The sequence below is a fragment of the Phoca vitulina genome, unplaced genomic scaffold (genome assembly GCF_004348235.1).
Source record: "Phoca vitulina isolate PV1807 unplaced genomic scaffold, GSC_HSeal_1.0 scaffold55, whole genome shotgun sequence".
NCBI classification, from domain to species: Eukaryota; Metazoa; Chordata; class Mammalia; order Carnivora; family Phocidae; genus Phoca; species Phoca vitulina.
Window position 1 is genome coordinate 2,301,740 of NW_022589758.1, and position 15,026 is coordinate 2,316,765.

Here is a 15,026-nt window from a genome sequence, read left to right on the forward strand (position 1 = left end):
AACCTGTGTTAAATTCCAACAAACATTAAAAATTGGATAATGGACCAATGTTTCCGGGCTTTATCCCCAAATTTAATTATGTAGTCACAGAACCAAATACCAAAAAGAATACAGAATTCACTCGAGAAATGTCAAAACTGAACCACTGTTTACCAAGTAACCAAGTAAAATAAAAAAAGGTATCTTTATTATTTAATCACAAAGTCTGATGTTTTAGCAATTATTATTCAAATACACTTATGTTCTCATTACTGACTATAATATGTTAATAGAAAATCTACTTTATCCACTGACTGTGTCCGTTTGCCTATAAAATGAAGGACTACCTCAACAAACCAGAAGACATTTATACAAACTGAGTAAAAGGCAAATTTAAAAGAAATTTTTCTGAAGAAAATAAACATTCTTAATGACAGAAATGTGTATTTCACAAATTTTAAAAGGGCTAAAATCAAAATCATTTTGCGATTTCCATGTATCATTAAGCCAACAGATATTTTCATTATAAATTCAAAGGCATCATTGGTGTTTAGAAATAATCAAGTAAAAGAGCTGATACCAAAGAGAAAAATCACAATACAAAGAAAACTAGATTAAAATAAATTAATTAGGACTTCTACAAATTTAAGGCTGCATTTAGATAAGTGTCTTTATAGCTATATTTATAATTTTGGAAGCAAAATCATATTCATGACATAGGCTAAGTGAATACTATATCCCAAATTATGAGACCAAAAAAGCTACTATAAATCCAGTTTTGATAAACCCAACAAGAAATGATTTTTAAAATATTTGTATCTATACATCCCAACTTGAAAATACCAACTATTGATAGTCTGGACAATGAAAATTTTCAGTATTAAGAGGTAAAAAATGGCATCTGTCTTAGGACATCTACTCTGATCGATACAGAAAAACCTCCAGAGTGATGAATCTCTATTACCGGGAAACACAGAACTTGGTACCAAAAACAGAAGGTTTAAATTACACATACCAAGACAATACACAAATAGGGTGGGGAGAGACACGGATAGTGCTCAGTGGTCAAGATTTTACGTAGCTCTGAAGCCTAGCAGATCTGGGTTTGGAATGCTAGGACCAGTCACTGGAACCTCACTGAGCCTCTACTTCTTTATTTGTTAAAAAGGTACTCTTGCTCCTTCTCAGGGCATCCTGAGGATTAGCACAGGATGCTTCCCATCTAAGTGCTCAATAAGCATTAGCTATCATCATAGTTCTTTTTTGCTGTCATGGTGTCCAGACATGTTCTCATTACTGACTATACAGAATATGCTAATAGAAAACCTACTTTATCAACTGACTGACTGCCCTGTTTGCCTATAAAATGAAGGACTACCTAAACAAACCACAAGATGTTTATATAAATTGGGTAAAAGGGAAACTTTAAAGAAATTTAGCAGTTTTTTCTCATCTTATTCCACCACCTATTTTATGAACATAATATTTAAATACTCTCCCAAAGATGTAAACATGTATCATGTATCAACATATAAATGAATCTATTTTAGGAAACAAGCATCTTGTCATCCCTGGATTTGTGACAATATGTTGGCGGATAACCTGAATGAATAACAGGTTAACCTGAACAGAATCATCTGAAGCCTTACTGCCCCAAAGAGACTTTAGCCTTAACCTGCCGTGTATTATAATTCACTCTAAATTCAGAATGGACCAGCTGTGTTCTGCCTCCTCAAGACCTGAATGGCTAAATTAAGAAAATGGTTCACTCAGACCACTGAATAGAAAATGTCTTAATGTACTATCACTTTGGTTTATGTACAAAACAATGTTAAGGTAGTCACAGATGAGAAATAGGGCCAAAGCTCTCTTCTAAAGATAAGAAACTGTAGTTAACAGTAGTCAACTTTTTTTTTTTTTAAACTAGGGTGAGACAGGGAAAGAAAAATCTTAACGTGGACCACAGACATCCCATGCTTCTCTCCACTCCTATTTTCTCCTAAAGATACAAAAATACTACTTCAAAAAGGGAGATATTACTTATTATTAAGATACTTCAATAGGGGAGATACACACACATACTCACAAATATGGACTTGGAATGACATTTTTATCCCCAACACAAGCCATGAAGTAAACTTAGTATATCTGTCATATTATAAAGTCTATAGCAATTGCTCAGTAGAGTTTAAAAAACAATCCAGACACAGGAAAGATCAGTGCCCTAAACACTACTCTCCAGGAAAAAATATATTAAAAGGTGAACTTCAAGAACTTTAAAAATGTTTTAAGACAGATATAATTAATCAATCAGGAAATGATGAAGAACTTGGAAGAAATACCAGGTTCTGACAGAGCAGAATATAGTTCCGTAATAATGAAATATAAAAGGGAACAAGGGAAGAGACAAATATGAAAAATTCCCAGTTCCTGATTCTGGTTTGACCTTATTTTTAGAAAAGTCTGATTAGTAAACAGCAAAATAAGGAGGTCTTAACTTTAAAACCAATTTTACAATAGGAGAATATGAGCTTGTGGTCACACTAACAGATGTTAAAAAAAAAACTCACCAATGATGTATTTGTAGTCAATAAAGAACCGTGGCAAACTACACACATGGAAAAGGGGCTGTGCTCATTTCACTATGGACAGTGGCTAGCATCAGGGCTGCCAACAAAAGATCCCACTTTTGGGGCGCCTGGACGGCTCGGTTGCTTGGGCGTCTGCCTTCGGCTCGGGTCATAATCCTGGAGTCCTGGGATGGAGTCCCGCGTCAGGCTCCCTGCTCAGCGGGGAGTCTGCTTCTCCCTCTGGCCCTCCCCCCTCTCGTGCTCTCTCCCTCTCACTCTCTCCCTCTCAAATAAATGGGTAAAATATTAAAAAAAAGATCCCACTTTTGCAGGCATCTTAACCACTGTTCGGTTAACTCAAGATCATTACATGTACAAGGTATTGTCTCCTATTTAATATATGTATGTTCTGGATGATGTCATCCCAATCTGGAGCAATCCTCACAACTGACCCAGTCAGTGACTAATGCAGAGCCATTACCGATGCCCTCCCTCCCATAGAGGCCCACAGCTAAGAGAGAGAGATTTATTCTTCTTAGTTCACATTTCTGTTACAACCGAAATGCTAAAAAATTGGATTTAACGCCTCCTTTAATAACACAACTTAATAAAAACACACTACAGGGGCGCCTGGGTGGTTCAGATGGTTAGGCATCTGCCTTCGGCTCAGGTCATGATCCCAGGGTCCTGGGATCGAGTCCTGCATCGGGCTCCCTGCTCAGTGGGGAGTCTGCTTCTCCCTCTCCTTCTGCCCCTCTCCCCTAACTTGTGCTCTCTCTCTCAAATGAATAAATAAAATCTTAAAAAAAAAAAAAGAAAACACACTACATATTTTATATTGACTAGCTTCTCCTTGTGCTATAGACTTTCTAATTGATTAAAACCACAATTATCGCTAAAGCAACCTGGTATCTGAATTAAGGTATCCTTAAGTATTTTGAAAAAGGTGGCCTTATCTATGAAATTTTAAACTTCAGAAATTGGAGGTCTAGAAATAACAAATATACAATTAACCCAAGACAACTGTGGAAATTGGAAATGGAAGGGGGTTTATCAATGGTTCTTGTGATATCAAGGCAAAATAAGAATATAGTCATTTGACAGAACATGGTTTGTTATTTAAAACGAGCAAAGAGGGGCGCCTGGGTGGCTCAGTTGATTAAGCATCCAACTCTTGGTTTTGGCTCAGGTCACAATCTCAGGGTCATGAGATTGAGCCCTGAGTTAGGTTCCCCGCTCAGTGCGGAGTCCGCTTGAGAGATTCTTGCTCTCCTTCTCCCTCTGTCCCTCCCCCCACTTGTGCTCTTGCTCTCTTTCTCTCAGATAAATAGATAAATAAAATCTTTAAAAAGAGCAAAGAAAAGGCCAAATACTTTTTAGTTAGTTTTGCTAACACAAAACTAGAGAGTTCTACAAAGGGTGTAATTATAACACTATCATTTGCTTGGCTACGTTTGCACTTAATGGACATGAGGTGAAAATATGAACCAATCTGGGATGAAAATGACATAGTCTCAAAATCAGTTGATTATCCATCCACACTAATGTGAAAAGGGGTTACCTGCAGTAATCAGAACAATGAATGGAGAGTTCTCAAATTACTGTTGGACAAATCTTTTCCCTTCTTGGTCTGTCCTCTAAACATTTAGACTCTAGTGTTTTGGGTTCCAAAAATGGGCCATCAATACGACAGACCATCTCCAAAGCAAACAATCCATCCACAGATAACTAAGTTGATGTGACTGACACATACTCCAATCAATATACTGCTCATGGACACTACATGCCAAGCATGCTTCAGTGTAATTTCTGAAACTTTAAGAATGAGGGAACATAACTGAGACTTCCCTAGCAATAGCAAAACATGCTAACGTCTAGTAAAGAGAACTCCAATTAGCTTACCTCCTGCAGTAGATCAGCCTGCTCAATTGCTTTAAGGACATTTTTCTTGGATGTTTCCTGAACTTCCCCTCCCAAAAGAAACTCATCCAAAATAAAATAAGCCTTCTCAAAATTAAAGATGATATCAAGTTCACATACCTGAAAAGCAAGAAAAACAATGTTAAAACTGAAGAAAGCAAAAGATACTTACCCACCATCAGGTAGTGGGTAAGTAGAATCAGGTAGAATAAAATCTGATCAGAGTGAATCGATCTTAATTCTTTCTAAAAATGGCAATCTTGCTAATAACTAAGCATCACTGATTTAGTCAGCTTAATTTTCAAATCTCAAGTACTTGGAAACACAAGGCCTACAAACTAAGTAAGACCTGATTCTGGAAGCTCCCACCATGGGCAACTTAATAATTCTCTACTCATCTCTACTCATAAACAATGATCTTTTTTAAATACATATTTCCTGAATAATGTGATTATAACTGCTTACCAAATCTAAATTCTATACTAAGCACTTCCAGAATATTAATTTTTGCAGTTGAACTCCTTTCTGTTTCACTATTTTAAACCTCATTCTCACAACCATCATTAAATGAGCAGGGCCGTCAGGTCAAGCATTCCAGCAGTGAACTGACTGGGCCTGCTGGCAAAAGATAGTCAGCCCTTCCCTCCCCTGCAGTTACTTTCAAACAGAATCCCCAAGACAATCAAATAATAAACTTGTTACAGAAAAGATTTTAAAAAAATACTATGGCACTCAATTTCCTAAAACAAAATAATACTCACACTGCCAAAATACTTGTCAAGTAATTCCACATAACGATGAATTATTTCCAGGGTAATTAGCTCATTGTCCTGATCCTCAATAGCACAGCAAAAATACAGACTAGCGTATCTGTAACAAAGCAAATGTGGAAAAAATTTTACTCTATAATCTAAACATGTTTTCATATCCTATTGTGAAAGATCCCATACTTACACAGTTTATTTCTCCTTTTACAATAGTATAGATTATTTTCCTCCTACACTATAAAAGGAATGAATGTATGTAGAGAAAGTTTGAAAAGTACAGGCAAGCAAAAAGCCAAAAAACCCAAAAAACAATCACTCAATCATACCATCTAGAAACGTAGAAAGAGTAACTCATTTTGGTCTTTTTCTTTCAGGCTGCCTTCTATGAATATTCTAAAACATAGCTGGACCCAGTTATGAAATACAATGAATGAAATATAATGGTCCTAAATTGTATGAAATATAATCTTATGTTTACCTAATTAAAACAAAAGGCACTGTGTGATTAATTCAAACTACAAGTAAACAGGGAAGAAGATAAACTCTCCGACTGAAGGACTTACTGAAGATATTGTCAATGGGAAGGCAATGCCTGAAATGTTTTGCTGAAGTGTAATATATACAACAGAGAAGAACACAAGAAAACTTGAGGAGTTTTCAAAGTGAACCCACCCGTGTACCAGCACCCTGATCAAGAAACAGATTATGGAACTCCTGAATCCCCGCTCCTAACCCATGAGGTCACAACCTGCCACCCCCAAGGGTAACTACTATCTTGACTCCTAACGGCACAGAACTGTTTTTAAGAAGGTTTCTAGGACTGTGGAATCAACTCCAAGAAAAGAACAGTTCTAAGTTATTACAGAAGTTAGAGAAAGAGAACAGGGGAAACGGAGACCTGTTATCAAATTTTCCAAGTTCTACCTGTTAAATGGAAGTTTAGGTTATCTACCTCTTGAATATTAAGATTGGAAAACTCATATTCTCTTCCAAATTAGGATTCTAGCACATGGGACTACATTATACTTGACCCAAGGAAGTCAAACTTAACATACAACCTTGAGGTATAGCAAACAATGACCAAGTCTTTTGAGGAGGATTAAAAGACCATTTTCAAATGGTTTAAGTGTATTAAAAGCTTTTGGAAAAACAAACAAACAAACAGAAAACCTAAGACATTCTAAACAAGTCTCAGTTTCGACTGTAATTTTCACTGAGGAGCATTTAAGTGATTTTTAGAAAACACAACGAGCAATTACTACTTAAAGCATTAATGGAAAATAATACACACACACAATCTCAGTTTTGGAATTCAATGAATTCCTGCTTTTCAGTATGAGAATAACTAGTATTTACAGAATGCTCTATTATCAAATTGATCAAATAAAGATCAATTATTTGATCTTTCCAACAGCAAGCACCATCATTCTTGATGGTGGGGGGGGGGGGGAAGGAAAAAAAAAAACAAGGCCCAAGAGTACAGGGTCTGCCAAGTGGTTGCTCTGGGACAAGAAATCTGATCTTCAGACCTTTTCCCTCCCACTCCACCTTGGGGAGTCCCTCTTCATACACAGCTTGACTATTTTGCCATGTCCATTCTACCTGACTTATACATTAAGTTATTTAAAATGGTAGGTCTCCTGCAGTCTTAGAGAGGCGGCTTTCGAATATGTTCACTTATTAGCATGAAGGACATAAGAGGGCACCACCTCCAACTTTAACAAAGTGCTTCCTCTTTCCTAACCTATGGTTTTGTGTATCTGTTTAAAAAGGCAAGTTGGGGGGGGCACCTGGGTGACTCAGTTAAGTGTCCAACTTTTGATTCTGGCTCAGGTCATGATCTCAGGGTCTGGAGATTGAGCCCTGTGTCGGGCTCTGCGCTGAGCATGGAGTCTGCTTGGGATTCTCTCTATCACTCCCTCTGTCATCCCCCATCCTAGCCCTGCTCACGCGTGCTCACTCTCTCTCTAAAAAAATAGAATTAGGGATGCCTGCGTGGCTCAGTCGGTTAAGTGTCTGCCTTCGGCTCAGGTCATGATCCCGGGGTCCTGGGATCGAGTCCTACAGACTCCCGCATTGGGCTCCTTGTTCAGTGAGGAGCCTGCTTCTCCCTCTGCCTGCAGCTCCCTCTGCTTGTGTGCATTCTCTCTCTCTCTGACAGATATAATCTTTAAAATAAAATAAAATAATTTAAAAATTAAAATTAAAAAAAAAAAGCAATTCCAACTCTCCATCCTCCCTCATCCATGCTCACAAAATAGTTTTGAATTTGGGGAAATTGATACAAATGACATGTTACAAGTCCCCAAATCAAGAAAATGAAATATTAAAGGAACGGACATTAAAAATGGTAGATAAAAAACAGACATGACTAGCTGACATGAACAGAGTGCTATTTAAATAATCCCATTAGAAGGAATTTATTAACAGTTTTGGGTAAAATTCCTTTACTCTTAATGTCAACATTTCTACAATGGTACTGTTAAGCAATCTAATGCTTACACCATCCTCACTCCTTATCCACAGTACTGCCTCTTGACTTACAAATAAATAGCACTTAGTCAATTGTCCTTAATTGTGTGAATCATTTAGAAATATTAATTCAAATATCACCAAGACTGGGGCGCCTGGGTGGCTCAGTCGGTTAAGCGTCTGCCTTCTGCTCAGGTCATGATCCCAGTGTCCTGGGATCAAGCCCCGCATCAGGCTCCCTGCTCAAGGGGAAGCCTGCTTCTCCCTCTCCCTCTGTCTCTTCTCACAGCTTGTGTGCACTCTCTCTCAAATAAAATCTTAAAAAAAATAAAAAAAATAAAAAATAAATATCACCAGGAATGATGTGTCGTCCAAGCATCAAGCAGTATTTTTAAAATCCTGCAATACAGGGGCACCTGGGTGTCTTAGTCGGTTAAGCATCTGCCTTTGGCTCAGGTCAAGATCCTGGGGTCCTGGGATAGAGTCCCACATCGGGCTCCCTGCTCAGCGGGGAACCTGCTTCTCCCTCTCCCTCTGCTGCTCCCCCTGCTTGTTCTCTCTCTCTCTCAAAATCTTTAAAAAAAAAAACAAAACAAAAAAACCTTGCAATACAAAATAAATAAATAAGTAAATAAATATAAAAATCCTGCAATACTACCTAAATGTTTGCTTTCACTCAGAATGGAAAGAGCCATCAATTAAACAAATTCTTTGTTGTAGGTGATTATCTAGTTATCAGGATTATAAGGCACCTCTCTACAGAAAGCTTATGGAAGAAACAGAATAGTTAACAGCTAGTATTCACTGAGGCCTCACTCTTGAGTGAGACACCAAATGTTTGCTAAGGCTTTTGCATATTTTACCATTTTAATCCTCACAACAATTCTTCCAGAGAGATACTGTCATTAACTTGCATTTATAGGGGACCCAGGCTTAACTGAGTAACCTCCCCAGGAATAGTAATTTGACTCCAAAGCCCAAGTTTCATATTAAAAACTATAGCCAGGAACCGTATTAAATAAAGTAATCCTGCACCTGGCAAAAATTAAAACTGAATAAGCAATATTTTAAGAGCTTTGAAGAGGGAGAGAAAAACTGTTATACTGATTTAGTAAAAGATTACCAAGAGAACCTGAAGTGTACTCCCTATTTTTAGAACCAAACGCTTTTTAAAAATTCAATTATGAGCTCATTTTGTTCTCTTAGTACATATTTGTAAGTCTAAATCTGAAGTAAAATTAATAATAGACTAGTAAGAAGAAAGGTATGTTTGGTTATTTTTAGCAGAGTGGATTAAGGCTTACTCTAATTACTGGCACTCAGAGAACATCTGAAAGTGCCTATTCTTCTATTCAAAACACATGACTTCTCCGCAGTCAGCTAAGTGTCAGCTGACTGGGCGTGAATGTAACTAAACTATTCTCAATACCCACTGGTATGGCATTAAAAATTCTTTTGTTAGTAAAGAAAATACAGTACTGTGGCAAATTCTCAAACTAGTAATTTGGAGACATATGTATGTTTAAATTCACTGTAAAACTTTAATCTAGTGCCTCTTCCATAACATGCTGCATAAAACAGGAATCAAAAAAGCATACAGTGTTAGGTCTCTAAGGGATCTTCAAGAGCATTTAGTTCAGAGATGAGGAGACACACACAAAATGCCTTGTTCAAAGTCACGAAACTAGCTAAAGGTTCAAACCAAACAGAACTCAAGTCCCCAGATTTTCAGCCTCTTTTTTCAGCTATAGTCTCCTTATGGACCCCCCCCTCCCCAAGAGGAGGAACTATTATGCGAAATGCTCAGCAAGCAGAATGTGGCTGAGACAAATGGAAGAAGGAAGGCCTAAAGATCACTTGCTGACAGGAACAGCGACAGTGCTGGTTCAAAATTTCTCAGAAGCTAAGCGAGAATTCTTTTGCTTAAAAGGTCTTCTCTTCCAGCTGGACTAGGGGGGAAAAATCACCTGTTTATATCAACAAAGAATACGTTCTTAAATACGATATATAAGGTTTTCAGTATGAAATGGGGGTAGATTCATAGAAAAACTGATTAAAAATTCTAACTTTATGTGAATTTTATCTCAATAAAGCTGTTTTTTTTTTTTAAAAGTGCACCTTTTATTTATAGGAGCTTGATACAAGTATCAGAGTCAGGTTAGATTACCCTTTATAGCCTTTAAAAGAAAAAGTGGTGGCCCAAGATGGGTGGGCTGAATACTGTGTGCGGGAACACAACGAGCGCTTCCTTTCCTTCTGTTTTAACAGGCCATTGCCTTCAGCTGCAGGAATCTCGATTCCTGGGATTGATTCCCTTGCTGGTATTTTCCTCCTCCACACGGGGGACTCCTTCCCCTATCTAGAAATAAGCTTAAGTCTCTCACACCTTTTTTAAAACTCTGTCCCTTACTCCTATGTCTGTGGGGGTGGTTACCACCTCTTCGCATCTGAAGAAGCTCCCAAAATAGTCTACATTTGCTGTTTAAAAGTCTCCACCTCTTCACGCTTCGCCCCATTTCTTCGAGAGTTTCTACTATTTCACTGAAAATGTTCCGACAAATGGCATTTTATGAACTCTCACTGTAAAACCTAATAGATTCTTTCTTCACTTTAATTGTTTTTGCAACATTTGGCACTGGTGACTTAATTTTCAAAACTCTCTCCCCCCCTCCTGATGTTACTGACCCTATACTTAGCCTCTCCCCCTTTGCCTGCCCCTTGAATGTTGGTGATCTACCACTTTATGCCTTATTTCCGCCCTGACTTCCAAGCCCACCCCGAGAAAACCAGGCATCTCAGTCACCATGTCTGCTACCTCACGTTTACCGTCAGCTGAACCAGAAATGTGCAATCACTGCTCTCCCGGCTTCTAGCAGCGACCGAGCCTAAAACTTACCTGTAGTAACAGTTCACTCCACCTGCTGGGGCCCACAGCAGAGGTCTTCCTTCAGGGCCTCACTATAATGCAGTCTCCTAAGAGATCTCTCAGGCGCCAGCCTCAGCCCTCCCCCTTCCCATTCTCCAATTACAAGGATCCTTTCAGAAATGCATATCTGCTTTTTTCATCCCCATTTAAAACCTTTGCCTCCATGCTTCAGATTGGAGTTCTAGCCCCCCTGTCAGTCACTAACTAGAATATGACCTTGGACAAGTCACTTCTCCCAAATTCTTCCTTTTATAAAATTGAAATTTAATCAACAGCAGTGGTTCTAAAGCTCATGAACCATCTCCTATGCAGAGGGTACAAGCCAAGTGAGCACAGGTATGAGATCCCGGTCCTGTTTTCATGAGAGCACCTCCACTTCCACTTGTTTCACTGAAGGTTCGAACCTTGGGGCAAAAAGCTTTATAAAAACAATCACCTGACTAGATTATTCCAAGACCTCTCCCAGCTCTAAAATGCTATGAGTTTTCTCAACAAGTACTAAACCAAAATCACCCAAAGATGACTAAATTTATTCTTTTGGGAAGAGGAGTTCTATGGTATTTAAAACATTCTCTCTGTCCTATAATCTCCTCCATCACCTCCTCTGCCATCTCCACCCCCCCACACACACAAAAACCCATCCACACCTAGAGTGGAATAAAGGAAACAGAGATAAAACCCAGACTTCTCTTCAACCCTCCTTGCAGCCCATACTGTTAGTTCCCTGCACTTCCCCTATAGAAGACAATTTTTTATATGCAGAAACACTCTTCTTAAATACAGTAAATTATTTGTAAGGGAGGGAAATGGAGAAGAAACAAAGTAATTATATTTCTTTTAACCCTTGATTAGCCCAATCTTGAGAAATGTTATTTTAGGGTATTAAAAGACTTTCAGATATTAATAAAGATGTACATTTTTTTAAAGTTTAGTGTTCAAAGTCAGTATGTGAGTCATTTTGCAACATCAAAAATTTAAAAATCTATTCTTCGCAAATTATCTATCAGATCTAATTATACCTCCATGACAGCAACAAGTGTACTTCAAATTAATAAATACTACTAACAAAGAGATCTTATATATATAAAGTTTCAAAACCTCTATGCGACTGAAATGGTCTCTGCATCCAAGGTGTTCATAAGATTCTAAAAGTCAGAAAAAAGGCATGGCAATTATCAGTCATTATAGATTTTCAAGAAATGTTTGTCTAAATTCAGAGAATTACTCACAACATTTAAAATATGACCCCATTTTCACCTGCAAAGAAATAAATTCACTGAATTTTTCTAAAAAGATTATTAAGTAGGAATAATCATTTATGCCTTTAATTACATAATTAGTTTTAAATCGACTTTCCTGATTTTATTTTTTTTTGACTGGGTAATCAATAAAAACAGCAGTTATTTTAAAGACACAAAGCTTTAACTTAAATCTTTTTCACTTAAATCTTTATTAATCATTATTTATAAATGTCATTTCTCAAAAGTCTGCCATTACCACATTATAAATGACTGAACATTTGATCCTATTTCACCTGTCTGATAAATGAAAAGTATACCTTTTGTAAACAATCTTCAGATCTCGCCACTCAAGAAAGCTGCACATTTTAGGTTTCCGTGCTAAAACGGTTTGAACAAGTTCTCTTGTAATCTTTTTCTTCTCTTTGTCTGATAGTGGGACATACCATTTCTGCAGTCGAAGCTTTCCCTGACGACTAAAAAGCAACATAAACTGCATCTGTTAAGATAAATAGAACCAAGATTACATGCAACACTTTGATTCAGTAAAGATTAAGATGACATGGTTCATAGAGAAGCTTTGGGGGCAGGGCCTTTCTTTAACTGACAAATGATTAGCAGCTATCAGTATTTCTATGCCAGTTAAAATAGCAGGAAAATTCTTGTAGAAAGACCTTCCTACCAGATGCAGATCTCCCCACCCTACCCCACCCCACTCCACCCCGTTCCACGTAAGTTTGGAGAGTAGTGTGTGGCAAAAAAACAAAAACAAAAACAAAAAAAGGTAAAAAGCTGGAGTGAAAATTTTGAGGAAAAAGAAAGATAACTCTTGCAATTTAAGACAACTACTGTCTACATTTCACACTCTGTGTATGCTTCAAAAGAGAATTGTTGACATCAACTGGTTTAGATACATTTGAAAGAAACAGCAGATCTACAACTATTTTTCATCCTGAGGCTGTTCCAGTTGCCGGCTGAATTGTATTCAGACTGCTATTACTCAGAATGCCCTCTTCAGTTTATGCTTTCGTATTTTAAGCAAAACAAAAGATCTAAAATATTCAACAAAAAAACCCATAAATGCACATTTTTCTTAATAAAAGCCTGACTTTTAAGTATCTCTTCTCATCTTCACTTTCTAAAAATTCCAACATAAATATACACACAATAAAGAAGTGGGTTAATGTAACAATATGAAAGAATATAAACCTTTAAAAAGCCAAAATTTAGAGTCACACACATGCAGACATTACGCAAAATACCTCATTTAAAACAATTTTTTTAAAAAGCATCTACAGATGGAGTGGATGCTGAATTCGAGTGTATTTTACTTAAACTATTTTGTATACATGTATTTGGAACCTCAAATCTGTTGATTAGTTTACATGTTTAATTTTAAAGGAAAGCTTCTTGTAATCCAACTAACTGGTCTTCCCAACTGCAAACAGGTAAGCATTGTTTCTACAAAAAAAGGTACAATTCAGACAGGTTTTTTTTTTTCCTTGTAACTGCTGTTAAGTTCCTTTAACAGTGTTACTACAAGTAAGATTGCAGCCCGATTCTTAATATGCACCACACCATCTTAAATCTGAATATGGGGTGGGGGAATTTACACAGCCAATTTAGAATAAAATGGGCTCTAAATTTCGCTAAGAAATTGTTGTCGCTTTTTGTATTAATCCAAACGGGCATCAACAATATATTTAGAAATTTATGATGTGGCAATTTAACTTTATTTAAAGTTAAAATTGGCTTATTACACCTCACTTAAAGCCTTCACTGGCACAAAATAAACGAACGATATTCTTGATGTCAAAGTGCCTCCCATACAAGTCCTGTTAAGACAGCGGCATTCGGAGGGGGACAGCAAGTAAAGCATCAACTGGACGTTTAATGTAAAGCCGTTACCAGAACTTTGAGAATAAAAAGACCCCTATTCTAGGACCCTGACGACCTGGAGGAGTGGCGGTTTGCTTTCTAAAAGAGTATGAGCTCTAGGCTGTCTGTATCCCCTCCCTACCACTTTATAGAACGAATAAATAATTCAGTCTTTAAAATAAATTATGTGCTAACATGGGACGATACCCGGTTGCGAAGCACAAGTATTCCTTCCCTCCGGTTAAAAACTAATGCTTTGATTTTGCCGCAAATGACAGGGCACCTCAATTCCTCGAGATTGGTGATTAAAAACAATAGGCTCAGCCGCGGAGCGGGCTCAGGGCCAGCGTTCCTCGGTCCGGCCGTCTCCGACGCCTCCCCACCGCCCCATGGGGTCGCACTCCATCACTGACCGAGCCCGGGCGAGGGGACCGGCTAGGAGCCGGGCAGACAATGGCATTCGCCGCCGCGCAGGGGGCGCCAAGGGTCCTCCGCCGCCACCGCCCCCGGCCGCGGGCCCCTCCCGAAAATGCCCCGCAAAACTTGAGGTGATTCCTGAACCACAGGTGCCGCGGGGCCCCCCGCATCCTCGGGGCGCGGTGCGGAGTGGAGAGGGGCGCGGACGCGGAGAGAAGTGAGTTGCCGGGCGCGGCGACCCACTGGCGGGCCGGGGCGGCCAGGCGCGGGGTGGGGTCGTCGGGGCGCGCGCGGGGCGGCGGAGGGCGCGCCCAGCCCTCCCTCCCGGCTCCCTGTCCCCGACGCCCCCGCTCGCCCCCCGGGACTTACGGCGGCCGCGGGCCGCGGGTGCGGCTGGGCTCGGCTGGCGGCGGCGGTGGCGGCGGCGGCGGCGGCGGCCGAGGGGAAGCCCCTGTCGCCGGGCTGAGGAAGAGAAGCCGTGTTGCTGTGGGGAGGGGACCCAGTTAGCGGAGGGAAGGCTTAGGCGGCGAGGGGAGGGCGAGCCGACAGACCCCGCCCCGTGGGCCGGACGAGGGAGGAGCCGGGGCTGCGGCGAGCGGAGGGGCGGGCTGGGCGACGCGCGGGAAGCAGCTCGGCCTTCGCCAACGGCACCGGAGGCAGGGCAGGTGACCGCACAGTCCAAGAAATCCGATTGGCGGCGTCCCTACCGAGAGGGGTGGTCCGGGCCGGAAGTCAGGCCACGTGACCCGGAAGCGGCCTCTGCCAAGGCCCGCGCGCCTGCGCGCTCCTGCGTGTGCCTTCGGAACGCGGGCAGGCGGTTTCCCCGGCTCTCTGGTGGTGGGAGGACAGGGTTCTGCGG

At 39.9% G+C, this 15,026-nt stretch overlaps 1 protein-coding gene across 5 annotated transcripts in view; it reads right to left on the bottom strand.

Moving 5' to 3' along the window:
• AP1S2 (adaptor related protein complex 1 subunit sigma 2) overlaps window positions 1-14,706 on the bottom strand; it is a 29,281-nt gene extending 14,575 nt beyond the window's left edge. For 3 of the 5 annotated variants that reach the window (XR_004297629.1, XM_032389545.1, XM_032389548.1), the window contains exons 1-4: window positions 14,537-14,706; window positions 12,193-12,371; window positions 5,231-5,339; window positions 4,452-4,589 (exon numbers count right to left, since the gene is read on the bottom strand). Coding sequence is in view for 4 of the 5 variants with exons in the window: in XM_032389545.1 (XP_032245436.1) it covers window positions 4,452-4,589; window positions 5,231-5,339; window positions 12,193-12,371 (426 nt within the window). In the remaining variant the exon portion in view is untranslated. The remainder of the gene's footprint in view (window positions 1-4,451; window positions 4,590-5,230; window positions 5,340-12,192; window positions 12,372-14,536) is intronic. The other 2 variants (XM_032389546.1, XM_032389544.1) reach the window with 2 other exon arrangements.
• Between the last annotated feature and the right edge of the window lie 320 nt (window positions 14,707-15,026).